Source organism: Polistes dominula, unplaced genomic scaffold (assembly GCF_049000335.1).
Source record: "Polistes dominula isolate Pdom_NZ unplaced genomic scaffold, Pdom_raw_medaka contig_20, whole genome shotgun sequence".
In the NCBI taxonomy this organism is placed as follows: Eukaryota; Metazoa; Arthropoda; class Insecta; order Hymenoptera; family Vespidae; genus Polistes; species Polistes dominula.
In genome coordinates, this window is record NW_028301147.1 from 624,364 (window position 1) to 650,630 (window position 26,267).

The 26,267-nt window shown below is 25.9% G+C and overlaps 7 protein-coding genes across 21 annotated transcripts; 4 read left to right on the plus strand and 3 right to left on the minus strand.

Moving 5' to 3' along the window:
• The first annotated feature begins 17 nt into the window (after nt 1–17).
• LOC107067490 (uncharacterized) lies at nt 18–1,387 on the plus strand. Its single transcript, XM_015323065.2, has 3 exons — nt 18–358; nt 484–761; nt 852–1,387. Exons 1-3 carry the CDS (start codon nt 219–221, stop codon nt 1,154–1,156), a joined length of 723 nt encoding a protein of 240 aa, XP_015178551.2. The 5' UTR covers nt 18–218; the 3' UTR covers nt 1,157–1,387.
• LOC107067489 (uncharacterized) lies at nt 1,179–2,661 on the minus strand. Its single transcript, XM_015323064.2, has 4 exons — nt 2,524–2,661; nt 2,250–2,464; nt 1,892–2,167; nt 1,179–1,804 (listed from the first exon to the last, which is right to left on the minus strand). The coding sequence occupies exons 1-4, from the start codon at nt 2,659–2,661 to the stop codon at nt 1,540–1,542; spliced, it is 894 nt and encodes a 297-aa protein (XP_015178550.1). The 3' UTR covers nt 1,179–1,539.
• A 1,752-nt stretch (nt 2,662–4,413) lies between these two features.
• Nucleotides 4,414–6,218, plus strand: LOC107067492 (microtubule nucleation factor SSNA1). Of its 6 annotated transcripts, none has more exons than XM_015323069.2 (4): nt 4,414–4,541; nt 5,507–5,566; nt 5,662–5,861; nt 5,926–6,214. In XM_015323069.2, exons 2-4 carry the CDS (start codon nt 5,515–5,517, stop codon nt 6,031–6,033), a joined length of 360 nt encoding a protein of 119 aa, XP_015178555.1. In that variant the 5' UTR covers nt 4,414–4,541; nt 5,507–5,514; the 3' UTR covers nt 6,034–6,214. The 6 variants fall into 6 exon arrangements, with proteins under 6 accessions (XP_015178555.1, XP_015178558.1, XP_089033501.1 ...); XM_015323072.2 differs by lacking the exon at nt 4,414–4,541 and adding an exon at nt 4,933–5,169 and having other exon boundaries at nt 5,641–5,861; nt 5,909–6,041; XM_089177375.1 differs by lacking the exon at nt 4,414–4,541 and adding an exon at nt 4,958–5,169 and having other exon boundaries at nt 5,488–5,566; nt 5,641–5,861; nt 5,926–6,218.
• A 462-nt stretch (nt 6,219–6,680) lies between these two features.
• Nucleotides 6,681–9,098, minus strand: brn (beta-1,3-galactosyltransferase brn). Its single transcript, XM_015323081.2, has 2 exons — nt 8,672–9,098; nt 6,681–8,575 (listed from the first exon to the last, which is right to left on the minus strand). The coding sequence occupies exon 2, from the start codon at nt 8,480–8,482 to the stop codon at nt 6,995–6,997; it is 1,488 nt and encodes a 495-aa protein (XP_015178567.2). The 5' UTR covers nt 8,483–8,575; nt 8,672–9,098; the 3' UTR covers nt 6,681–6,994.
• A 103-nt stretch (nt 9,099–9,201) lies between these two features.
• On the plus strand, nt 9,202–10,910 carry LOC149030876 (uncharacterized). Its single transcript, XM_089177374.1, has one exon. It carries the CDS (start codon nt 9,425–9,427, stop codon nt 9,923–9,925), a length of 501 nt encoding a protein of 166 aa, XP_089033500.1. The 5' UTR covers nt 9,202–9,424; the 3' UTR covers nt 9,926–10,910.
• Nucleotides 10,911–11,824: 914 nt separating this feature from the next.
• Nucleotides 11,825–21,361, minus strand: LOC107067475 (protein tudor). 4 transcript variants are annotated; one of them, XM_015323038.2, is made up of 11 exons: nt 21,158–21,361; nt 20,042–20,662; nt 18,980–19,969; nt 18,460–18,876; nt 18,241–18,312; nt 16,266–17,811; nt 15,765–16,182; nt 15,493–15,674; nt 15,291–15,412; nt 12,243–15,203; nt 11,825–11,915 (listed from the first exon to the last, which is right to left on the minus strand). In XM_015323038.2, exons 2-10 carry the CDS (start codon nt 20,647–20,649, stop codon nt 12,263–12,265), a joined length of 7,296 nt encoding a protein of 2,431 aa, XP_015178524.2. In that variant the 5' UTR covers nt 20,650–20,662; nt 21,158–21,361; the 3' UTR covers nt 11,825–11,915; nt 12,243–12,262. The 4 variants fall into 4 exon arrangements, with proteins under 4 accessions (XP_015178524.2, XP_015178525.2, XP_015178526.2 ...); XM_015323039.2 differs by lacking the exon at nt 21,158–21,361 and adding an exon at nt 21,057–21,140; XM_015323040.2 differs by lacking the exon at nt 21,158–21,361 and adding an exon at nt 20,966–21,105.
• A 136-nt stretch (nt 21,362–21,497) lies between these two features.
• On the plus strand, nt 21,498–24,696 carry Rnf146 (Ring finger protein 146). 7 transcript variants are annotated; one of them, XM_015323084.2, is made up of 6 exons: nt 21,498–21,649; nt 22,162–22,392; nt 22,497–22,748; nt 23,110–23,310; nt 23,749–24,036; nt 24,118–24,696. In XM_015323084.2, the coding sequence occupies exons 2-6, from the start codon at nt 22,308–22,310 to the stop codon at nt 24,399–24,401; spliced, it is 1,110 nt and encodes a 369-aa protein (XP_015178570.1). In that variant the 5' UTR covers nt 21,498–21,649; nt 22,162–22,307; the 3' UTR covers nt 24,402–24,696. The 7 variants fall into 7 exon arrangements, with proteins under 7 accessions (XP_015178570.1, XP_015178569.1, XP_015178572.1 ...); XM_015323083.2 differs by having other exon boundaries at nt 22,174–22,392; XM_015323086.2 differs by having other exon boundaries at nt 22,174–22,392; nt 22,500–22,748.
• Nucleotides 24,697–26,267: the final 1,571 nt, after the last annotated feature.

The following is a 26,267-nucleotide window of genomic DNA, read 5'->3' on the forward strand; positions in this document are numbered from 1 at the left end:
AGTAGATGGCGATGTTATCAAATGTTATGCAATTTATAGGTTAAAATAAACATTAGATTTATGAATTAATAACATTTTGTATAATATCAAATTAAATATGAATTTAAAATAAGACTGAAGTGAAATTACATTTACACGTATTATTTTTGTTCATTATTTTCATTTCTAATTGAAATCTATGTGAGTTTGTGCGATTACCTGTTTTACTACTTGCAACAATGTTATCATCATTATTTATAAAAAACAATTTAATAACTAAATTATTGGTGAATTCATCAAAATCATCTCTTATACTTTCACAAAAACGTACAATATGTAAACCTAGTTCATTATTACGTAGAATATTAGAAAAACCGAGGTATGTTGATCATTTGTTATTTAAATTAATTATTATTGACTTGTAATTTATTACATTATTATTATTATTATTATTATTATTATTATTATTATTATTATTATTATTATTATTATATTTATTTACAGGATAAACAGTGAAACTAAATATTGTTTAATAAGATGTAAACAAACACAATTATGGGATACAAAGCCTAATTTAATGAATAACGTTATTTTGTATAAAAAAAAATGTATTAATCCCCTGTTCATTCACTTATTTGGTTTATGCAACAGTGCGGCTTTGTTATTTTTAATTGGTTATTGGTGCAAAGATATGTATCATTCATTTATGAATGCATCATTTAAAGAATTTTCAGGAAACAATTATCCTATTATTTTTATGTTTTTAGCTATGACGCTCGCAGGTATATATACATGAAAATTATACGTAGGTTGGAACTTAAATAGTTGCCACTAAATAAACTAAATTGATTAATGATAAATATTGATTTCAGGACCACTGTTCTATTTATTCTCATGGTTACTTAACGCACGTTTAATCAAATGTATTATTTTACATAAAGGAGGTGATCATGTTAGTTTTATAACTAATCATTTATTGAAAAGTAGAAACACTATAACCACTCCCGTGAAAAATGTATATAGCTTAAGTTCTAGAACCGAAAAAATCGGAGTATATATGTCTGTCAAAATAGAATCTTATAGACTGTATTTTTTACTCGATAAAAGTGGCAAATATGTGAATAAGGATTTATTTGATTATGCGGTAATGTATAAAAAAGGTGACAAATTAAAATAATAATAATAATAATAATATAATGTTTGATTAAAATTGTAATAACGATTTATTAATCAGTAACCTTTTATTTAGTAGTTATAATATTTCTTTTTGATATATCTTATGAAATACAAATAGAAAATAAATAAAATCTTTTCATATATAAGAAACGTATAAAAATCTCTGATGAGTGCATCTGTAACTTATCGTTAACAATATCATTACGTGGAAATATATTTATATATATATATATATATATAGAGTATTGTGTTTTATTGCACCAGTATTAACAGATGTTAATCGATTAACTGTTATATTTATGAAATTATTTATATTTATTTGGTTTTCTTTTCAACATGTGTGTGTGTATGTGCATAATTGTTATTAGATAGCTTTCAAAATCGTCAGTATCTTTGATTATGTCGATCATAATATTTGCCTGAATATTTACTATAACGATCACTATATCCATCTTCTTGATATTTATCTTCAGCCTTATAAAAGACACCAGGTGCAGATCCAACATGTTTTTGCCAATAACGTGTCCAGTAAAGATCTTCTGGATTTATATCTTGTGGATGTTTAGCATTTCTGAATACATGTACACAATATATAAGACTTCCCATCAGTGTTAAGAATCCAAAAATAAGGAAAACTATACCTAAAATCCTTGAAAAAAAAAAAATAAATTGATTGATTGATTTAGACAGATGCATAATTAAAAATATATTCTTAAAGTGAATGTGATACACTTACCATACAATCAATGGTTGAAAGAATTGTATAACTATAACGAAACCCAATGTTACAAGGATTAAACCAAGATTCAATATTAACATGAGACAACAAATTCCTTTTGTATTTGGACAAAAAGGATTAGGTGTCGACATTGTTTCTATTATAATACCATCTTTTCTTGAAGTTTGTGTTTTAACTGTTGATATTCCAGATCTCCCAGAACCATAACTATAATGACTAGGAGCTCGATGATCCATTCTAGAACTTGGAGCAAGACTGTGATGAGATCCTCGACTAATGACATACAATTATTATTATTATTATTATTTCTAGTTTTATCAGTCTGTGGTAATTGTTGATAAGACAGTTATAAAACCTTATTTCTGAAGTTGTTCTATAAGCAGCGCTTGTAACATAAATATCTGAACCATTATCACAGATACTGCCATGTGATGCACTTTTATTAAATGGATGTCGAGATGGACCAGAAAGTACAGATCCACGACTATTATGTGCACTGTGTGATCTGCTCTCCTCACTTTGATCATATTTTTCTTTACGATGTTTTCTTGCCGGTATGACTGGCTTCACCTAGAAAAACAATCTTAATTTAATTTAGTCCCCAAAATTATATTTATATTTAAACTTACCATTGTAGTATGGTCATTGGTCACAATGTACTCTGACATAGTATGATCTGAAGGAGCACGTTGACTTTCTTCCCCATCTGTTAGATAATCACGATTCATACTTCCATGGTAACTTAAATATCTTGATGTATGAGGCATGTTGACTTTGTTTTCTTTTTTATAAACCTTTTTTTTTTAATAACTTATTCGTATTTTTATTAATAGGTTTATCAATTCTTTTTTCTCATTTAGCTTAGACCAAAAATCATAATAAGAAGTATAACTGATCCTAATGCATAGAAAGAAATATTTAATGACAAACACTTGAATATTTAAATATTCTTTTCAAATGAATTAATTACAAATACTCACAGAGTTTAACATTAACAAAGTATATAGAAATTATTTGGATAACATCGTAAGACTTAAGTAGTAAAGTAGTCTAACTTTTTTTATAATTCTAAAAAATAAAAGAAATGTATATATAAAAAAAAAAAGAATATCAAAATAATTAATGTATGTAGTATTACAGTAGAAGATTATATACATTTATTATCATTATAATATTATCATGAATTTATTTCTCAAAATTAAATCTTATAATTCAGTACACAAACACATAATGTGTCCATTGTTGTCTCGTTTTTCATAGTTGCATATAATTAAAAAAAAAAAAAATAATGATCACGAAAACATTGTCATATTTGGTAAACGTAGGTTGTGTTGTGCATGTATGTATGCATGTATACATGCATATTGTATTTTATTCATGTATCAAATACTAATTTGGTATGGTGATGTCATTTAAGAAGGTCGAGTGATCGACGTCCTCGATAGGTAATAATGATCGCACAAATATTTTATCGATACAATCATTATAATTCATTTCTTTTTTATTTAACTAAGATCGTAAATAACGTCACAATGTTTTATTAACGCAATGAAAAAAAAAAAATAGCATTAATTTTTCATTGAATTATTGTGCAAGCAAAATTGCAATGAAATTTCATTGATATTATCAATGTTTCTCAGTAATTTAAAAATAACGTTTATTAATATTCAAATCTTTTCGATTTTCATGATAAGAAAATAATAGAAAATGAATTGAATAGGAAATAATAATAAAAAATAGAATTTGTTTTTACCTTAATTAATTTTTTGCTAAAAATATAAAAAATATTTTAAGTAAAAGTTCACATCCTTTGCGCATGCGCATTACATCATATCACCTTGTATGCACTAGATCGTAATATTGTTGGAACCACTTGTTGATTTATCGAGGAAAAATTGAAAGTAGAAACAATCTTGACAATTTTTACACATCACCCTCCTGATATTTATAATTTTTAATATAAAATATATAGAATAATAAAAGAAAACATATGTAATATTAATTATCGTCTCGTGTAAAACGAGTGTTTATTATATTCGTTTTACTTTCTATTCGTAGTAGTCGTTGTGGTATCTCAATTTTTTACAAGTTAACAAGTATTTTATATAATCTAAAATAAATAAATAAATTATATGTACATTAATATAAAAAGTGTAGACAAGATAAAAGATCTTATTCTTGTTACATTATAACATTCTTAAAGTATTGAAAATGTTGAAAACATGAAAATTAACTTACTTTTGTTCTAATATACGTTCTATCCTTATTTTCATTGGAATGCACTAGATGAAGTGTTCTCCAAGTAATCAAAAGTCCTTGATTTCACTAATATTTGAATAATATCAACAATATTTTCAGACAGCTTGATATTTTATATATTCGAGAAAAATATATAGTTCGCAAAGAAACGTCCTTTTACACTCAACATTTTCTTATTTGACATGAAACAATTAGTTTCTATCGAGTTAACTACACTCTGTAACGCTTACGAATGTGTACAAACGCTTCACTGACTCTCGTACTACACTAATACTATTCTACTATTCTACTACACTACTACTACACCTGGAGAGAGTGGTGTGTCAAAGCGAAAGGTGCATTCATCGCAGTTTAAGTTTCAAAGACGCTTCAGTATCGCCTTTAAAAGGTAAACTAAGGCCAACCACTTTCTTACTTTTATTATATTCAATCTTCCTAATTAATAATCCTTATTCAAAAAAAAAAAAAACATTAACCATAAATTATTATTATTATGTCGAAGATTTGCAAGAAAAAAAAATTTATTTTGTAATTTCTATTAAAAGAATTTTTTAATCAAAAAAATATGATTTATTTTTAAATATCTTAATCGTTTATTATTTTTTTCTATTATTTTAAATTTTTTATTGCAATTATTTATTTATCCCTGCCAATGTATTTAAATGAATATTTGTAAATATTTTACATTATTAAAATTTGAAATATCTCATCAAATGAAAGTAACCAATAGCAGAAAAGAATTATTTTTACGAACCAATCAGACGAGTTTATGCTAACGTACACACGTTTCTATTAGTGGAAACTTAAATTTGAGATAGAATCCCGCTTTGTAGTTTGCGTACTCCTGAGACGCTTATATATTTCGTTAGTAATATATTTGTATTTTTGTTTTTATTGAATAATTTAATGAATATCTATCTATGTAATAATAATATTATTATTTTATTGAACACATATACCTTAATGGATTTTATTGTTTGAATTTTTGGATAATTATTACAGTAGAAATATTTTACGTAAGTCATTTATAAAATTGTTTATAATAACGTTATATATATATATTTTTTTTTAATTAAATTATAATATTCTTTGTTAATTAAATTAACAATTTTTATTAAAGCTAATTATTATAGTATAATTATTAGAAGATTAATTACTATTTTCATGTACTGAAGTTTGAGGTTAATTACTTCTGATTTCGCGCCAAAATTATACATCAAATTTTGTTAATTTTAGAGATACATTTGACATGGACAAATTTTATAATATATATAAATAACTTTTTTGATTAAAAATTGAAATTTCTTATCAAATCTTCTGTATGTATTAATTAGATTTTTTATGTAAATGAAGGATGTAAGATGTCCCAGCACGGTGCTGCGTTACAAACATATAATCAAGAATTAGTAAAATGTAAGTTTATTTTTATTGTAATTATTTATCATTTCTTCTTTTCATAATTAGATTTGTTCAAATTTTCTTGACAGTTTTTCTGAAACTTTTTCAAGGTTTAGAAGAAATGAAATTGAAGAGAGCAGAACTGCAATCTCAAATTGAATCACAGGAAGAAGAAAAGAATAATTTACAAAGGGAGATAGAAAAAATGTCACATAAACTTACACGATTGAATGATAGCCTTGCTAAAAGGGTAGCAGTTAGAAACGAATATGACAGAACTATTGCAGAAACTGAAACAGCATATATGAAAGTAAGTTATATTTATTTAGAAAAATTTCAATTGATAAATTATTTTAGATTGGGAATTGTTTTAGATTTTAGAAAGTTCGCAGTTATTACTAAATATGATTAAAAGAGAAGCCACAAATTTAGATCAATCATTGGTGAAGGCCAGCATGGATAAACAACAATTTAGACAATGATCTCAATTAATTAACAAAAATATTTTTAGAAATTTTTTTATAATGTATTTGTTAAAACATATACATTATAATATGTCTATTAAAGAAATCGATCTAACGATTTGTAACTAGTACAAAATTGTAATTATTTTCTATAAGATGATGATAGACTAATTTTGTAATTATTATACACGATGTCGAAATATTAATAATTCATTGTACAAATTTTTTCATAATTTATTATTTATAAATATAATAATGTACATATATATAGATATATCTATTTTATAGTTGTATAATTTATAGTCATTTGACTAAATATTTTTATCATAGGAATATCTTTCTGTTATTAAAAAATTGCGAATATAATGATGATGTATTTAAATAGTTTCTAAGAAATTTATAATTAATATTTAATATTAAGTCAATTATCGAAATTAATTCGTATAGTTTTAACTTTTTCAATGATAAACAATTGTTCTATACATGACATAATAAAAAGACTGACCAAAGATTATAATAGATTCATTTATATAATTGTATTTTATATTTGTAGAAATATATTTAATAATATTATTTCTATCGTATTTAATACTTCTTTCTTTTCTTTTTAATTACTTACATGACTAAATAGAATTTATAATATAATAACAATAAATAAAAAATAATTTATTTAGATGTTAATAATATTGTTGTATTCCTATTGAGATTTGTTGTTTACAATTTGTACTGACGAGTACAGGGAATATACTGTTAATACAAATTTAATATTTGTGAACAATAATAAGAAAAATTAAGTCAAGTTCAAATATTTGTACTGGGTTGTTCAATAAGTTTATGAATTCCATTCCTGAAGTGAGAATTTGGAAGGGCTGTAAAATACGTTTCCACAGCTGTGTAACTGTGTAACTGAATTTATCAAACCGCAAAATTTATTGAACAGCCTAGTATATTCCATGTAAAAAAAATAATATACTTTAATTTATGCATTTCCAAGTGCTTTTTGTTCATTCCAAACATGTAACAATTCGTTAGGATTTCCATACCCATGAGAACTAATAACATATTTGTAATTGAATTTGGTATAATCTTTTTTATAAAAATGAAATTCTTCACAATGAAATGGTTCTATATCGGCTTTCTTAGCAACTAGACCTATAAAAATGTCATCGAATCTGAAATGTTTTGTATAAAAACTTGTATAATACATATCTAAGAGAGCTTCTCGTGAAAGTATATATGCACCAGCTGTAACATATGGTGGCCATAAATGATACGGATATTCTTCTAATGAGACATACCATTTGGATGATCTATGACGATGTGGAGATGAAACGAATACAAAACCTGCAAATAATCTCACATCTTCTGGTAGTTCAAAATCAAATACTTGTCTTTTCTTACGAATCAATGATTCTGTCTCATTAGAAATTAATGACGAAGAAGATATATCTTTCAAAATAATTTCTTCATTTATACTGTCGTTTAATTTTGTAAATATATTTTGAGTATTATCGCTGTTGTTGTTGTTATTTAAAATCATAGTTGTTAGTTGATTTTCTAGACTGTAGTCTAGATTACTAACATTTTCTTTAGTAGCCGAAGTAACTTCAGATAATTTTACTAAATTTGCATCAGAATGTAATTCATCTTTAACATTGGTACTTGTATTGGATATATCTCTTGTAATTGAATAATTATTTTCATTCTCATTCACATAATTTGATACATGAGAGAAATTTCTTGTCGATTCATACGAATATCTTATTTCTCTTTTTTGAGAGATCTTTTTTGGTTCTTTCAAATAATCCGGATAATTTGTAGGATTTCTTATAAATCTTAAAACATTTTTAACTGAAACGTACATGTCGTCATCGACAAACATATAAAATTTGGAATTAGAGCAATATTTAACTGCCCATTTAAAACCCATCATTGTTTTAATAGTATTATTATAATATGTGTCAATAAAATTTGCTTGTACAATATCTTTGTATTTCGTTGCTTCAAGTTTTATTTTAGCTTGTAATTCTTCGTCTTGATGATGTATACCTAATATGAAAACTGTTCTTGATGGAACATCAAAGAATCTTTTTTCAAAACCCCATGAATGTCTTATAGCCATTCTTCTCTCAAAATTTTCTATGGCTGATTTAATAATGTATACTATACGAAATTTGGTACGTGCACTTTCAACACATTTCTCTTCGTTGTTGTGTAAAAATGAATAATTATATACATTGATTGGATCAACAGAGGGTTTTTGATTGTATCTTAACGCATTTACAAATTCGTGTATGTCACCATTATAAGGATAAGAAAAATGTTCGTCGTACATAACTTCAAACATATGAGTAAATGCACCAAAATAATTCAATATCATAATAAAACTAATGGAAAGAATAATGTATTTGAACTTTGATACGATCCTGTAACTTAACCGATAACAAGGACGTAGTAAACAATACATTTTTTATCACAGTCTGAATTTAAAAATAATTTTCTTACATGTCCACGTTATCTAATCTATCTTTAATCTTTTTTTGTTCGTAAAGCAACATATCTATATATATAAAAAAAAAAAAGGAATTAAAATAATTCTATTAACAAAATGATTTCTTTTGTACAAAAGTTATTACATAAAATATAAAATACTTACAACTGTGATTTTAATAAAGGATGATCTATTTAAGTTAGAATCAGATAATAACCAAAAACATAATAGTGCGATGGTTTATTTGATTATTGCATTTCTAGTGTTTCTCCATTGAAATAGATTTTCATGAATAATAAATAAATAATCAATTGGCACTAAAGTAATGTAGATTTGAATTTTATAATATTTTTTATTTATAAATTGCACTAACGAGTTAATATTCCACGTGAGTCGATCAAAACATTTGCAGACAATAAATTCGTTGACATCCATTGATACTGATTAAGAATGACAATATAACCTTATTTCATCAATATTAAGTAATGTCAATTAGAATAATTTTATTAATTACATCATTAAATAAATTCATGTTTGTTTCTATTATTAACCTTTTCTAATTGACGTTAACTAAATTATAGATTAATCGAATTAGAATCGATATCGAAATATTATCGATATTCTCTATCGAAATTTATAAAAACATTTTATTTCGATAATGTATAGATTTAAATTCTGTATAAAATTCAAAGTTAAGATACATAAAAAAAAAACAGAAAATTACAATTAAAATAAATTAATAAATGTTTAATTTTGAATTACATAAATTAACATTAAAAAGAAAAGATGTTTGAAAGGCGGGAAATTCAACTGAGATTTTTACGAAATTCGTAATGTCTTATTGCACATATGAATTTTACTAAAATATATTAAATTAATTGTCATCAAAAAAAAAAAAAATAAATAAATAAAAAGAAAATGAAGAAATCTTTTCAACAAAGTGCATCAACAATTTTAAAAGATCATATTATAGAAAAGAAACCTTTTGGATTTTGTTGCAATAAGAAAAATTTAGATCCTGAAACCTTTTATGATAAACGACGACCACCATTTAAAAGTTCTTTGACTGACGTAGTTGTTGGAAGTGGCGGTCAAAGTTTAAAATTTCGCCTTCAAGATATCGCTAAATTACCTTTTCCAATTCAACTTATTGCATCTAAGACAAAGGATGCTGCATTTCTTGGTGATTGCAAACACTGTCGTAAGATATTACGTTGGTATTTAGAAGATGAAATTGCACTAGCTCGAAACATTTATGCACGCGATAGACAAAATCGTTACAATTTACAAATGGATAAAAATGTTGAAATAGCCAAACGTAAAAGTAAAATTATATTTATTTTTATTTGCAATTATTATTTTTTTCCTTTTTTTTTGTTTTTTATAACTAATCATAATTTAGGAAAAAGATATGATTAATTATTTTAATTATCGATTTAGAAAAATGGCGTAAGGAACGTAAAGCAAAACGTAAAGAAGGAAAAATGTAAGCATGTATTATATAAAAAAAAAAAATTAACTTTACCGAAGAAGACATTATTATATTATAGATTGTAATTTGCAATTTAATATTTGGATAAATAAAATTGTTATCTGATGTAAAAAAAAGAAAAAAAATGCAAATTCTACAACATACAAATGATAAAGAATATTTCTGAAATATTTTATTAAAAAATATATTTAAGCAGAATACAAAAGTTCGTATAATTTTAAAGTTTAATCACAATTTATTATTAATTTTAATAGTTTGTCGATACTCTCTTTTTTTAGTAGCGTGTTCTTCTATTATATAGGAACAAAAACAAAACTAAAATATTGATATGTGAAATGAATTAAAATTCACAAATAATAATAATAATAATAATAGTAATAATCTTATTAAAATCAACAATTATTATTAGAAGCTACTTGACTCTAAATTTATAATGTTGATAAAAAAAATTGATAAGCATTGCTCTTATTATTATATACTTTTTAATCTGTCCCACAGTAGTATTAGCAAAATATAAGATATATTGTATCTCGTAAGACAAATATAAATATAATTTTATATATATTGAACGACGTGTATTATAATATATTTTAAATTATTAATAACTAAATGTATAGATCGAAAGCTTTTTTGAAATAGTTATTAACAAATTTTGTCATTAACAAAAATGAAAAATTATTGTATTTAAAATATATATATATAACACAAATTAGAACTTAGTATTAATAATATATATAATAAAGTATATAATTCAAAATGCTTGAGAAGTTAACAAAACTGATTTTTGTTCTATATATGTAGATTTCTATCATCAATATAGAAAATATGGAAAATACTGCACAGCTTTATTCACAGTAAAAATTAATTAATTTCATTTGTTTATCATTTCAGTTATACTGATATATATATATATATATTTGTAGTTTTGTTGTTCTTTCCATTGTATGTAATAATTAATTGTGTAATAATATACGCACTTGATTCGTACAAGAAAATAAAATTTTCATATAGTTATTTGTAAGAGTAATAAAATTGAAAATAATTCTTCCTTTTGTTTTCTTCTTTTCTTTCTTTTTTTTTTTTTTTCAATATCAATCGAAATACACAACAAAACAGAAAAAAAAATTATGACAATATTTAATCGTAATCATTTTTTTTCGTGCTTGTCATTATTGAAAAAGAATAATAACTTATAATTATTTGATGAAAATGATATACTCTGTGAGGATAGAAAATAATCATTATAATAATAAGCATGCACGATCCTTAGCACTGATTTAAATCGATTAAATTGAATTAATCTTTGGTGAAGTATTTGTTTAAATGGTGGCACGTGAAAGTTTTTATTAAATAATTAGAATTAACTTCAATTTCAATAATGTATGTGCAATAGGTATATATATATATATATATATGCCTATATGTATCATGTAAGAAAATTATATATCATCATTTATAAAAAAAAATACTTAATAATAACAAAAAAAAACAAAAAAAAACTGTTTATCGTAATGAAAAGAAAATGAACATCATAAATTAACTTGTTATAACATTGTTTTTTTTTTTCTGAATTCCTCATTGGAATTGTTATCACTTTATATATGACTTTGTTAATTCTGTTATAATGATACCATTATGCATGGGAATGTCATTTTCTACGGCTACGGTAAGTACTTCCCCTTTTTCCTATTATTCTTCTATAAATTTACCGTATCACCCTTTTCATAAATCTCCAAAGATATTGCCTATCATTGCATTGCATTAATTCATTTTTGTAAATCTTGTTATCATAGTTGTTCTTCATTATATAAATTTTTTTCTCTCTCTCTCTCTCTCTCTCCATTTATGCTTTCTTTTTTATAAGTTTATATGCATTTACAAAATCAGTCTTACATATAAGCAATCATTTTGGTGATTCTGTAATTTTTTATTTTTATTTTCAATTAAACTTTTTATAATATTATTACTATTAACCATTTTGCTTACCCCACTTGGTCCAAAGGATCAACTCAGACCTTTTTTTTGGCAACTTGAGTCATTTTTTTCAATTGTTCAACTTTGATAAAATTTTTTAAACATTAAACTCTAAATTTTTAAACTCAAAAAAAAAAATGTTGAAGTAAATCTATGCAATAGTTTTTTTTTTATAACAATTTTTCTCACCCGGGTCCAAAGGACCCCAGTGTGGTAAGCAAAGGTTAATATATTAAAGAGTATGATTCTTTAAATAGGGAATATACTTACTGTTGTTTTCCAATAGAGAACTATACACTTGTATCTTTCGAGTCCATTTTCAAAGAATTTTCAGTTACCATACTTTCTTCTGATATTTCTAAATTAGAAACGTTTAATGAAGAAGTAACTGTATTTTCTTTTACAAAATTTTTGTCAATATCATCTAAAACTGGGGGGGTGGTATCCAATGGACACTCAGTTTGTTCCTGTTCTAATAACACTTTGTTACCATTATCAGTATTGGTAACTGCAAGTTCGGTTGATTCTTTCACATCTTTAATATCATTTTTTTCATCTATATCAATATTCTCACTATTCTCAATATTCTCTATAGTCTCTATAGTCTCTATATTGATGGAATCGTCAATTTCGTTATCTTTTTGAGTATCTTCGATCATATTCTGTATTATATCATCGATACTAAGTTCTTTTAAACCAATAAAAACATTTGCTTCTTCTTTTTCAGATAAAGTGTTACATTTATGAACATATTCTTCTTGTTCTAATAATTCTGATGAATTATTTTCGTCTATAGAATATTTTATCGTATCACTTGGTGCTTCTCGTGATTCTTCGTTCAATTTGTCAGGATTTTTTTCTGTATTTAACTCCATACTGTTATTAGTTATTTGTTCCTCTACTGTATGCTCTTCGGCTGTGGTATTAGTACTTTTGCACAAAGGCAAAAGGATTTCTGTAATATCTTGTCCATGCATGCTTAATTTGACATGCATAGGATCTTCGTCGTCAATAACTTCAAATTGAAACATAGTTGCACCATCAGCTGCAAGATCTTTAAAAGTTTGACAAGCTTCTTCGGACCAAGATGAAATATAATCTGGCATTTGCAGACCACATCTTTTTGCCAATATAGGAATATTAACAATATCTTCGGGTAGTATTCTTAATTCTGTAATTATAGAAGTATTACCATAGTCTATATAAAAGACATTAACGCCATTTTGATCCTGCGATAATATTTGTGCTCTGTACCATTGTTCATCTTCGGGATATTTTGCTGCACAAATTGTACCATTCTCCAAATTGGTCAATGGAAGAAAACTCGTTGCATCTTGCAAACGATCCGACATTACTTCTAATTCAGCCATACTAGCCTCTGCTTGTACCCAAAATTCTGCTGGCGTATTAACATGACTTATCACAACATTAGGTGAATTTTCTTCTCCAAGCGGTGGTAATCTTTCTTCTATATTTGTTACTTGTTGTTTACAAAAAACAGCTAATAAATCTGCCACATCTGCATCGTCTAAAGTTAATTTGACCAATGATGTTTCTTGTTCCTTTATAACATCCAAAAGAAATATTGTAGCACCATCAGCTGCTAATTTGATAAATTCTTGGCACGCTTCGTCGGACCATTCTTTTATATTTTCAGGAAGAACTAAGCAGCATCTTCGAGACAAAGGTGGTATTTTAACCAAGTCTTCTGGAATAGCACGAATTTCAGTAGATATCGCTGAATTTCCATAATCAATGTATAAAACTTCTGTTTCACCATTATTGTGAGATATAACACGTGCTCTATACCATTGATCATCTTCTGGATATTTAGCAACGCACAATAAATTTTCTGTTATCTCGTCTACCTTAGGAAACATATCTGCAACCATAAATCTATCAGACATTACTTCTAAATCAGCAATGGATTTTTCTTCCTGTACCCAAAATTCACTTGGTGAATCAATATGACTCACAAATGCAGAATGTGGATCTAATTCTAATTCTATTATTTCATCTATTAGATCTTGCTCTGCATATATTCTTACAGCGTGATTTTCTTCAACTAATATTTCACTGATACTTTTATCATTTACGAATAGTTCGACTCGTTTTGGTATACTGTCGGCAATTATTAAAGCTTCTAAAGAATCAGCTGTCATTACTATATTATTAAAACGATCACAAGTCGATTCGCTCCAATCTTCCGAATCAACAGGAATAATATCTAATCTGGATTTAGTTGAAAATCTTTTGATTGATTTTAAATAATCTGTCAATGCCCGAATTTTATCTGATTTGTTATCAATTACATCTGTTTTTCCATAATCGATAAATCGTACCATCACAATATCTTCATCGGCATCAAGAACTTCTGCTCTGTACCACATATTATTAATAGAATCAACTGCAGCACAAAGAGAACCTTCTTCTAAGATGCCATTTAATATTGGACATCCAGAAATATAAGTTTGTAATTCTGACTGTTTTTGTTTAAGAATTTCAGCTTCGTCTGTTAATTGAATCCAAAATTGACTTGGAGAATCAATATGAGATACTATCACGTTATATTTCTGATTAACTATTAATTGAGTATTTTCCAATTCATTTTCAGCCAATGATTTCACTAAATTCATCGAACGGAATCTATCGCTTATTTTTTCATTATTATCAAATAATTCAACTATCCACTTCTTATTTATATTTAAGAAATGAGCAGTAAGACATCTGTTAGATAATTGTTCTTGTAATATATTAATCTGTTCAAATGGTGTACCATTTAGAGTAACTGTTAATGAAGCATTAATTGCTAATTGATATGGTGTATAAAATTGTGGATCAAGTTCCATAAGTGATTCAATATTAACTTCCTGTGAGTTTCCATAATCAATTAAATTTACATAAACACTCTTGTCAGTTAATTTAATGACCTTTGCTCTATTCCAATAACCATCTTGTGATTTTACAGCATATAACATATTCATCTTCGGTTTTGATATTTTTTCAAAGTTATCATAATGTTGTTTCAATGCTGTCCCCAATTGTATATCTTTTTCAGCATCTACATAACGCTGTAGCCAGATACTACCTGAATGATCTGCGTATGATACTATTACTTTATAAGTTTTATTTAAAATAGGCATTGGCAAAATGAGATTAATTTTGTCATCATCCACATCATTCTCGCTTTTTATTTTATTACCCATTAAATCATATAATTTAACGATAAGTCTACGATCAAGAAAATCAATTTATATTCAATTATTTATAATTAACATTTATATCAATTCAAACAAACTTATATTATTATACAATTACCTGTTATTATTGACTTCTTCGACATACATTATCAATTCCTTATTCTCAATCGTTTCTTTCCAGTTTTTATTATTTGTTTCAAAAGATGATGCATTGGAAAGGCAACATTCTATTGGTTGACTCTGTGTAATATAATACAAAATAATTCATCTCATTTATTTCATATTATTTTATACAATTACGTGATGTAATAATACTATACCTTATATTCCTTGTTAAGTATAGATTTATCGTAACTAGAGTCTATAAATGAAGAAAGCTCAATATAAAATTTGCTTGCACTTTCTACATTATTAACGTTGACTTTTAATGTCTGTCCATTCAAAAGACCTATGTCTATTTGTTGTATTTCTATCTGCTTTTCTAATTCATTAATTGAATTATCTGTTAAAAGAAAAGTTTCTCTTTTAATGTTAAAGATATTCACATATAACTTAATATGAATTTATTTGAATATTTGCATGATGTATTTACCATCAACAGACATGGTAGTATCTGTTACAACATATGATGCCAAATTCTTGTTTACTAATGTACGAGTAACATCTTCATGTTCATGATCAGTCAATGAAACAATATATTTATCATTTTCTATACTATGAAATAAACATCCATATTTATCAGCATTGAAACAATCATCCATTGCTTGTGGATTAATTTCAGACCATTCTGAATTTACATATGGTTTAATATTTTGCAATGAACAATAGTACGCTTGTCTTGGAAGTTGCATTAATTTTCGTTCAACTTGATAAATATTATTTTTATTTACCAAAGAACGATTACCAAAATCAATATATTGTACAATATATTCGTCATTTTTCATTTCAATTATTTCAACACGATATAATGCTTTATCTTCGGAAAATATTGCTATTGCAGGTGATCCTATCTATATATGCATGAATAAAATATTAATAAAGTTATTTATTATATTATTACGTATGATACAATTATATAAAAAATATTAAATACCTGCAACGGATGCATAATGGGCTTTCTATTAACGTATAATTTTTGTATCTCATTCATCATATCTCTAAATTCTAATTCCTTATCAAGTGTTTGACAATAAAAATTGTTAGGATTTATAAACCACGTGACTATTACATCCTTGCAAGATCCAAGTTCAATCTGTTCCACTGCCCATTTTGAATCAGATGATACATAATCATATGAATTAATAAATTGTTCTGTTGTCGTGCCGCCTGTTTGTTTTATTTGATCTAATGCTTCCTCTCTCAATTTCATTATATCAGTGCTAACGTAAAAATATTTATTTATATATTTAAATTCCGATTCATTTTCAATCATTTCACGCAACATTACTTCGTACGTATTATTTTCTTTTTTTAAAAATTCAACTTCTAAATCCTTGTCATTAACTTTATTTGTAAAACTTGCAATCATATTTGAATCCCACGTTTGATCTGTTACAGCAAATAATTTACAATGAATAGATTGCATCGGTAATTTTAAAAATTGTTCTTGAATTGCTTTAATTTTGCCTAAATCAACTGTTTCTACATTTCCATAATCTATAAATTGTACAACTGCTTGTTGTTCTGCAACAGATTTGATTACAGCTCTGTACCATTGAAGATCTTCACTATATTGAGCAATACAATATTTGTCAGGTTTCAATTCAGAATGTTTTAAAATATCTCCACCATTTTCATAGATCGATTCGATATCTTTCATAAGAATATCTAATTCTAAATATTCTGGATGTAAATGAATATAAAAATTAGTCGGATTATTTATGAAAACTATTTCACATTTTTTACTAGTCCCAAGTATAACATTTAATGAAGGTATTTTAATATTTTCCGAAAATAATTCAGTTGTTTGAAGTTTTCCATTGTTTTGCACATTAATGTTCCCATTAGTTACTCCTATTAAATTTGTAGACGTATTTTTAGATTCGAAAGAAGTCTCTCTGTTATTAGATATGACGTTATTCTTATAATTAGTTCTATCTTTCGAATCACTCGATCTCACTTTTTGATTATATTGAATATTTGTTTTTCCATCATTATCGTTCCATCTGCTATTGTACAATCTTGCCGATAATCCTTCTGAACGAGGCTTTGCACCACCACTACCACGACGATTAAAACTATTACCTCTACCTCTTCTATTACTACCTTTGGATGAGGTATCGGAATCTTTATCGCTCCAATGTTTGTCAAAACCACTACTACGATTGAATCGAAAATCATTACCAATGGGTCTACCTCTGCTGCGAGAATCTCTTCCAATTTTGTGAAACGTATTTGTATCATTATAATTTCGTCTATTATTAGATGGCTCATCTTTTATTATTTTGTTATTTCTAAACGATTCCTTACCGAATCGATCATTTCTCATAGTGTCATGGAAAGAATTAGGTTTGTCATATCTATTATTATTTTGTTGTCTTTCTTCATTTAAATCATTTCTCCAAGATTTTGATTTATTATGATCGCAATTACTATCACTCGCTGTGTTTCTAGTAAAATCCTCCTTATTTGAATTATCGCTAGAACAAATAATACATACATTCATATTTATTTCATCTAAATAAAAGTGCATATAATGTATAGAACAGAAGCAACAAATATGATTATGATTATAATAATACACAAAGTTGTATAAATGATAATAAATACAATAAAAACAAATTAATTGCGTATAGATAGAAAATATTGTTTAATATACATATAATAGTAACAAGTAACTTGTAAAGGTTTAGCGTTTAGTTAAAGCGTAATAAATAAATTAATATTAAACAAAAATGAAATTTATCGAATGCTGTAGAAATAAAGCAAAGATTGTGCATGTAAAATAGAAAATAATAATGTTTCTTTTGTTTTTTTTTCTATTTATATTTATAAAGAAGAAGGACAAGAGAAAAGAAAAGAAAAGAAAAGAAAAGAAGCAGAAATATTTGTTTTATTGTATATGTTACCGTATTTCTTTTATATTCTTCGATTTATCTTTCACTTGAGGTTCTATTTTTAACGATGCCTTTGGATAAGACCTAATATTAACACAATAGATTTTATTATAATTAATTATCTATTGTAAATATAATAATAAATCTATAAACTGTTATTAAAGTAAAAAAAAATGTATCATCACACAACATTTAATACAACAGACACACAAACATAAATAAATACATTACCTTTGAATCTTTTTAGGGACTTTCATAGAATTTTGATAATCACTTTCATGAGAATTTGATTTAACGCCCATATTTTTATCCACATGAAAATATCGTTGCAATTGATTTCTTATATCATCTCTAATCTCAAGATTAAATAAATCAACTACTAAACAACCAGGAAGTACGTCCATAACTTTCATGTATAAAGGTTTTTCGAAAATTAACGTTTCAAATTGATCAGAACATTCATCAGTATTAGTTGGTAACATTTCATGACCCCTTAACATACATCTTATCGCTTGTGCTGGTAATTTTGTCACTAAATCATTATGAATTGTACGCAAAGATTCATTAGTTAATGTATTCTCATTACCATAATCTACATATAAAATTTTGATTCCGTCTTCATCGACGTTAAGAATTTTTGCACGATACCTAAAAAAAAAATAAATAATCGATAATAATTGTATCTATACGTGTGTGTTATTAATAATAATATTATTATTATTGTATGTATATTAATATAATTGTAATTTACCATTGGTTTTCGTAAAGAGCGGCACAAGGTGTTCCTACTGATATTAAATCTGGATGCAGACTAGGTGCAGATTGAATATATTCAGCCAAATAAATCATTATTGATTCGAGAGATTTATCATTTTCATCAAGTTGAACAAAAAACTTAGTAAGATTTTCTGCATAAGAAACATGTACATTTTTTTCAACACCATTGGATAATTGTTTCATCTCTTGATATTCAATGACATTTGATATTGTTCGTGGTACTGCAAATGCTTGTCTAAGAATATCTTTGATATTTTTATCATTGTCATACAAATCTCCATATTGTATAAGTGGCGGACCTTCTGGTGGACGGACATGCAAGATAAGTAATCTTCCTGATACTATTTTTTTAAAATATTCCGACATTTCTGGTGTTACGTTTAATTCTTTCACTCCGCTTAAAGTAAGTCTTATTGAAAGTACTCTAGGATTGATATATTGTGGCGGTAATTGAAAAATATCTGTATATGGTAATATTTCAGAATGTCCAAAATCAACGTAATACAATTTACATTTATGTTCCATTACAGCCATTACTACTGCTCTGCATAATACTTTATCTACTGTGTAACGACCTAAGCATACTGACCCAGGTAATGGTGGTTCTTGTAAGGGTTCCGTTGGATGACTATTGATATCTCCCATAAGTTTAGATAATATATCAGACGTACTTTGAATTTGAATAGAGAACTTTAGTGGACCATCTTCGACATAAGATACATATACTTGATATTTAGCACCAATTTCTAAGACTCTTGATTTAAATACTAATGCTTCCTGAACTGGTGGATGAGATACAGGTTTCTGTTGCTGTACATTGTAAGACGGTGGGTTATTCCGCCATGTACTTTGATCTTGAGTTGCATGATAAGCAGAATTCGGAGTAGTTTGCGTTCTCATAGAAGTGTCATTTATCATTCTTCTATCTTGCATTTGATATGGCGATGGTTGTACACGTCGTAATCTGGAAAATGCATTGAATTAATACTATAATCATATAAGAACAATAAAGAAGTCACTAGTATTATATTTTTACCTGTACGAATCTTGCGTCGTAACATCCAAAGCCATATGCCTTTTTACCAAAAGTTCTGCAAAGTCTTCATTGTTGTAACATATTTTAATAAAAGTATGATTTCCAGTGTTAGAAAGACAATAAGCTTTGTATTCGTTATATCGTAATATTTTGTTAATAGTTTCTATAATCTCATTATCCCAAACATTATTAATAGGTGCAACATTTGCTAATGTAAATTCGTACGCTACCGGTGGAAATGATTGGAGCGTTTCTGATCCAGGTATATTTCTCAATAAATGTACTTCGCGTTGCGATAAAACTTCAACATTACCATAATCAATGAATTGTACTAAAACTTTACCATCTGGATATATATTACATATCCTAGCACGATAATAACCATCATTTTGAAATCTTGCACAACACAAAGCGTTGATAGTTAATCCTTCTTGTAATTCAGGATATCCAGAAGCAACGGATAACTTTTCAGAAAGTGGTAAGATCAATCGTTCAACATAGGTAGCTGCATTTTTATCTGTCTGACCCCATATTTTTAAATGCTGATGTTTTGCCTCTATATGGGTTACGAAAATAACAAATTCTGAATTTGATTTTATAGCCGCCATATTAATACTTTATCTGTAAAAACAAAAACAAAAAAATATTAATATTATTAATTAAAGATACATTATCAATAAAAACACACGCTTATTATTTCTAAATGAATCTTATTTCTTAATATGAACCATATTATTTATTAAAAAGTAGAAATACTTAATGAATAGATTTTCATGACCAAAAGTTATAAGAATAAAAGTAAACTTTACAAGTTCATTTAATAAAATAATGAATTCGTCTAAAACGAAATAATTTGTATTTTATTATTATTTTTTTTTTTGTTCTTTTGGTCAATTCTCTATGCCCTTTTTGTTATTGACTTACTTTTGCATGCTTCATCTGTTATTATTTCGAACAGAAATATTACGTAGCAAAATATTTAGAGAATATTAAGAATATCTAATAATTCATCTACCTCTCAAATCCTTCTACTTTACATATCCTACTTTGTATTATTTCCTTTTCGTTAGAATATTTTTCTTTAAATTAATTTGACACTGTTTTAAATATTCTTACCTCGACACAATACACCATTCTTCTGATTATTACGGTACTCAGTCTAATTCTTCAATCTAGGTTAATTTTAACATATTGCCCATGCCGCCAACTTTAAATTGATTTTGAACATTTCACCATTTGTAAAATTACTCTGTGTGTATAGTTTTATTAAACTTAATAATAAATATAATAGTAAAAAAAAGAGAAAAAAATTTAATTATTTTTCCCTTAACAATATTATGTGTATCAATAAATTAATCAACTTTAATTGTACTTCAGTTTACTACTTGTGTATATATATATATATCTATTATACATTGACAGCCATGCTTTCCTAAACTTTATTAATTAGTACGTAGTAGAATTATTTTTTTTCTTCTATTTTTTTTCTATTTAGAATATTAATATTTCTATTACAATATTATGATTTTCATGAACTTTAACACATAAGGACGATAGTAATTAAATCAAATCTTCAAATTAATTTCAATCAACTGAAACATTTCTATTGTAAGTAATTTTAATCCTATATAACCGTTGTGAATGATACAACGAGTTATTTATAGAATTCTATAAAAAAAAAACAGAAAAATACAGTCGTGTAAAGAAAAAATTATTAAATTTATAAGTTTGTATACAAATTTGCACTAACATAGAAACATTACATAAGTAAAGAATATATATATATATATTCTCTGTTCATTATTAATAGCTGGTTCATACGTAATATAAATTTTACACTAAACTTTCATTTGTTGTAAGTAAATAAAATAAATAATATTTATCTTATCTATTTCTATATATATATATATATTTACTATTTTTTTGTTAGTAATTATTGAACAATTAATAAAAATAATTGAAATATCTATTTTTCTGTTTAACTTAATAGTAACATAACTATTCAAAAATTGTTCGTGTAAATTAATCGAATTTATTAGATCGATTTAAATGATTTTTCAATTGAATTTGATTATTTTTCATGTAAACACACACGCGTATTATTTCTATGTAATTAATAGTTTATTCTGTAGATGGCAGGATGAAAGGGTTAGGAAAGTGAGGGAGATGAGTTCAGGACTTTTCCAATACGTGTTGATGTTTACAAACTAAACGTTAAAAGATTCCATGTAGTATAGAACAGTTTTGATTGAAATATTTCGTTACGATGGCTCAAGCCAAACATAATTTGTCAGAAGCATCTAATGGGACGATGATGGAAAAAGAAAAGGACAGTAATGAAGATAAAGAAGGTATGGATTTATATCAAAGTGATCGATAAATTGGAATATGAAATGATTCATTTGTTGTATGATTTAAATTGACAAAAAAAATATTATCAAGAGGGTTTATTCAGCAGGTTCTGTAACGATACCAGAATGTGCTGTTTGTCTTCAACCTTGTATACATCCAGCAAGATTACCTTGCAATCATATTTACTGCTATTTATGCGTAAAGGGTGTTGCTAATCACAATAAAAGGTGTCCTATGTGTCGTCAAGAAATGCCATCTGATTTTGTTGAAAGACCACAATTGGTAGAAGTCGATGAATTAAAGGAATTAGAACGACCAGAGGAAGAATATCAATGGTTTTACGAAGGCAGAAATGGTAATATTTATTTTTATTTGTTTGTATATATTAATTGTTCTTACAACTATATGTGAGCGCGTGTATTTATTAAGGTCAATGTATCTCTATAGAAAACAATATAAAAATAGAATAGACACTAATGAAGTTAATTAGTTTAGGAAAATCCAATGAAGAAGCTACAATATAAACATGAAAAGTGTATGATTGTATTTATCACTTATTTTGCAAAATAGACAAAAGTATCAGTAGTTTCTGTATATTTGAAAATTGAAGAGAATTTAGTTTTTATCTTTTTGCATTGAGAGAGTCAGGCATGCTTAGGTAAATTTGTAAAATTAGCACGCGCACATAGAAAAGTTGATATTCTACCACTTCTTAGGTTGGTGGAAGTATGATTCAAGGATCAACAAGGATTTGGAGACTGTATATGAACTAGGTGATACTAAATGTGAAATGTTGATCTGTGGCATACTTTATGTGATTGACTTTGAAAAGAAATGTCAGTACAGAAAATATCAGCCACGTTACAAAAGAAATATCAAACGTGATAGAAATGATGCACAATGTAAAGGAGTTTCAGGTGTACGATAGTTTACTTATTAAAGTAAAGTACCTGTTTATGTTGCATTTATAAGCGTATATTAATAATATGTATTTGAAATTTAAATCTTGGAAAAATAGTTTGAATTAATGTAGGCATTTATAGTAATAGAAAGGCAAAACCTAAACGAAATTGATGAAACAGATAAACAATTGAAAACGTTAGTTAATACAATTTATAACTGCATTATAAAATGTAATTACAATCAACGATCATTTATAATAATACTACTTATTATGTAATAGTGTTTTGATATTTTTTTAAATAAAAAAATATATTTTTTCTAAATTTATATTTATTTCCTAAAAGTGTCCTCTAATTGAAGAACAAACATTTCATTCTACGCAATAATTTATTATCGATAAAATAGATAATATGTATTAAAGTAAGTTGTATTCATAAAACAAATTGTTACAGGATGGTGGCAATATGATCAACGTACAAGCCTTGAATTAGAAACTGCTTACAAACAAGGAAAGAGGACTTGTGATTTATTAATTGCAGGGTTTTTATATATTGCGGATTTTGGTTCCATGCACCAATTACGTAGGAATGATCCTTCCAGGAGAAGAAGAATTAAACGAGATTTGTATAATGTTCCAAAAAAAGGAGTCGCTGGTTTGAGACTGAATGTTCAAGAAGAAGAAATGATTAGAGAAATAAGAGGAGCAGAAAGACCTGCAAGTCCTGAAAGTGATACTATAAGTATGTACTATTGATAAAGTTTACAAACGTAGAATGATAAAATTAAACATGTTTTCTTTTTTTTTTTTTTTTTTAACTTAGGTGGAGATGGTACAAGTACTCCTATACCACCAAGTAATACTCCACAAACACCAGCTGGTGGAACTGCAAGTGGTGATGCTACGCCATTAAATGACAGAGTGGATCAAAGATCTGATTCTTTACATCAAGTTTTAGAACAAATGCGTTCATTAGTATTAATAGAACATTTATCATTTAATAGTAATAATGATCTGGAAGAAACAGCAGAGGATGAATCGGTGTCTGAAAATTCTGTACTTTCTTGTATACCAACATCACACGAATCGGATGAAGATCATTTGTAGAAAAAAGAAATATGAATATTTCACCCTCTCACTTATTTGAGATACATCAAATTATTGAGAAATAAAATACAACCAAAGAACTATGTTATGGTTAACAATCACAAATACAATATTGAGAAGGAAATATTATTCTGTGATATACCACAATACACAGAGAGGGCACTTAAATATCAATTTTTGAAATTGGAAAAGAAAAATTAGATCTAAGAAAAGATTCAAATTATTGATTAAATATAATATCGAAATATAGATCAATACTTTTAAAACAGTATCGATAAAATCAACTAATGTAATATATGTAATATGAGCGTTCCTACTATTCTTTTAACTAAATATAAATGAAACATACAAAATAATAATTTTGAATTATATAATAAAATCAATTAATCATTTTAAGTTTTTTTTTTTTCAAAAAAAAAAATAAAGTATTAATTATATTTATTAAGAAATAAATTATTCGTTTCGAGAGAAATATTCAAATGTAATATAATACTTGAAAGTAGTTAAATAACTTTCAAGTTTAATAAAATATATTCTAAAAATCAAGTGTTCGTTTATGCAACGAAAATTATAGTACGAATCACAATTATTTTTACAGATAATGTTATTGTATCTAATTATGTACATAGATTTATAGCGAGAAAATACATTATCATATTTTGCAGAACATAACAACCGTCGTATATTTTATCTTTTTGAGTAATCTAACACTTGAAACTTTTCATTGATACCAAATATGATATTAATTATAAGTTAAGTTGAAAGTTAATATTAAGCAGTTATTGGCTCGATATTATTTACGATGGAATGTATAACATATAATATATGATATATACATTATATCAAAAATAATATCACGTTTTCAGGGGTTTTAGAGTTAGAGTTCTAAATCCTAATCGTAACTCTAATATACAAAATTACTATTTTCTTACGATTTGTGCATAAATAAAAAACATTTAAATAGCAGCAAAAAAAAAGAAGGATAACTAATTATTATATATGAAAAAAATCAGGTATCGGAGATTCCTTTTGATTTTGGATTTTCAAACAATTCAACATAACAGTCTCGTTTGAATTAACACTTCAATCAATTAAAATTCGCGCCAGACATGCTCACAGCGTTATTATACCTGTAACCAATCAGCGAACATTATATAAATTGTGAATATATTCGCGTTATGCAATATTTAAAAAAACATTAGAAATTAATAAATATAATGCATGAATATATAAAACATTTTAATGAATATTATGTTGATTCAAATAAAATAATAAAAATTAATAACAAGCTTTATATATATATATATATTACATGTACAACATATATTGTTTAAATAAATATTAAATAATTGAAAATATAATTTATTTAAGCTTACTTATATTAAAAAGATGATTTCGATATTCACTTTTTAAAATTCAACAAAACACTTGTTTGATAACTGCTGAAGTCAATTAGACGTCTGTTCTTGTAGACAACTTCAAGTTTATCGAGCTACAATTATTTTACAATTAATATAAAGTTATAATCTCTATATAATGTATAAATAAAATCATTGCAAATCTAAATTATCTAATCTTATCAGTATGGAGAAAGAACTATGATTGTTACTTGTTAGAATTTAAGTGAATACCCCACACTTGACAACTGGATAGTCAAGTAATGATTGTTTAAACAATTATAATATAATTATTTAATTATATTTCTTATTAATTTAATATTAATTATATGATCTCAATTATTTCTATTATAATTATATATATTATTATTATTATTATTATTATTCATATATTTTAAATTAATTTTTTTCAGGAAATGAAAGATTCATTAAGTTTCTTAAAATCTAATATAATATAATTGGTGTAATA

Coding starts and splice junctions, on each gene's coding strand:
- LOC149030876 (XM_089177374.1), top strand. CDS start 9,425: ATGAAGAAATCTTTTCAACAAAGTGCATCAACAATTTTAAAAGATCAT.
- brn (XM_015323081.2), bottom strand. CDS start 8,482: ATGTATTGTTTACTACGTCCTTGTTATCGGTTAAGTTACAGGATCGTA.
- LOC107067490 (XM_015323065.2), top strand. CDS start 219: ATGTTATCATCATTATTTATAAAAAACAATTTAATAACTAAATTATTG. Junction 359..483: donor AGAATATTAGAAAAACCGAG/GTATGTTGATCA, acceptor ATTTATTTACAG/GATAAACAGTGAAACTAAAT. Junction 762..851: donor TTTAGCTATGACGCTCGCAG/GTATATATACAT, acceptor TATTGATTTCAG/GACCACTGTTCTATTTATTC.
- Rnf146 (XM_015323084.2), top strand. CDS start 22,308: ATGGCTCAAGCCAAACATAATTTGTCAGAAGCATCTAATGGGACGATG. Junction 22,393..22,496: donor CAGTAATGAAGATAAAGAAG/GTATGGATTTAT, acceptor GGGTTTATTCAG/CAGGTTCTGTAACGATACCA. Junction 23,311..23,748: donor ACAATGTAAAGGAGTTTCAG/GTGTACGATAGT, acceptor AAATTGTTACAG/GATGGTGGCAATATGATCAA.
- LOC107067489 (XM_015323064.2), bottom strand. CDS start 2,661: ATGCCTCATACATCAAGATATTTAAGTTACCATGGAAGTATGAATCGT. Junction 2,465..2,523: donor CCAATGACCATACTACAATG/GTAAGTTTAAAT, acceptor TTGTTTTTCTAG/GTGAAGCCAGTCATACCGGC. Junction 1,805..1,891: donor TTTCAACCATTGATTGTATG/GTAAGTGTATCA, acceptor TTTTTTTTCAAG/GATTTTAGGTATAGTTTTCC.
- LOC107067475 (XM_015323038.2), bottom strand. CDS start 20,649: ATGGCGGCTATAAAATCAAATTCAGAATTTGTTATTTTCGTAACCCAT. Junction 15,675..15,764: donor TACTACCATGTCTGTTGATG/GTAAATACATCA, acceptor TTCTTTTAACAG/ATAATTCAATTAATGAATTA. Junction 15,204..15,290: donor GAAGAAGTCAATAATAACAG/GTAATTGTATAA, acceptor TCTTGATCGTAG/ACTTATCGTTAAATTATATG.
- LOC107067492 (XM_089177375.1), top strand. CDS start 5,515: ATGTCCCAGCACGGTGCTGCGTTACAAACATATAATCAAGAATTAGTA. Junction 5,567..5,640: donor TAATCAAGAATTAGTAAAAT/GTAAGTTTATTT, acceptor TTTTCTTGACAG/TTTTTCTGAAACTTTTTCAA. Junction 5,862..5,925: donor CTGAAACAGCATATATGAAA/GTAAGTTATATT, acceptor GAATTGTTTTAG/ATTTTAGAAAGTTCGCAGTT.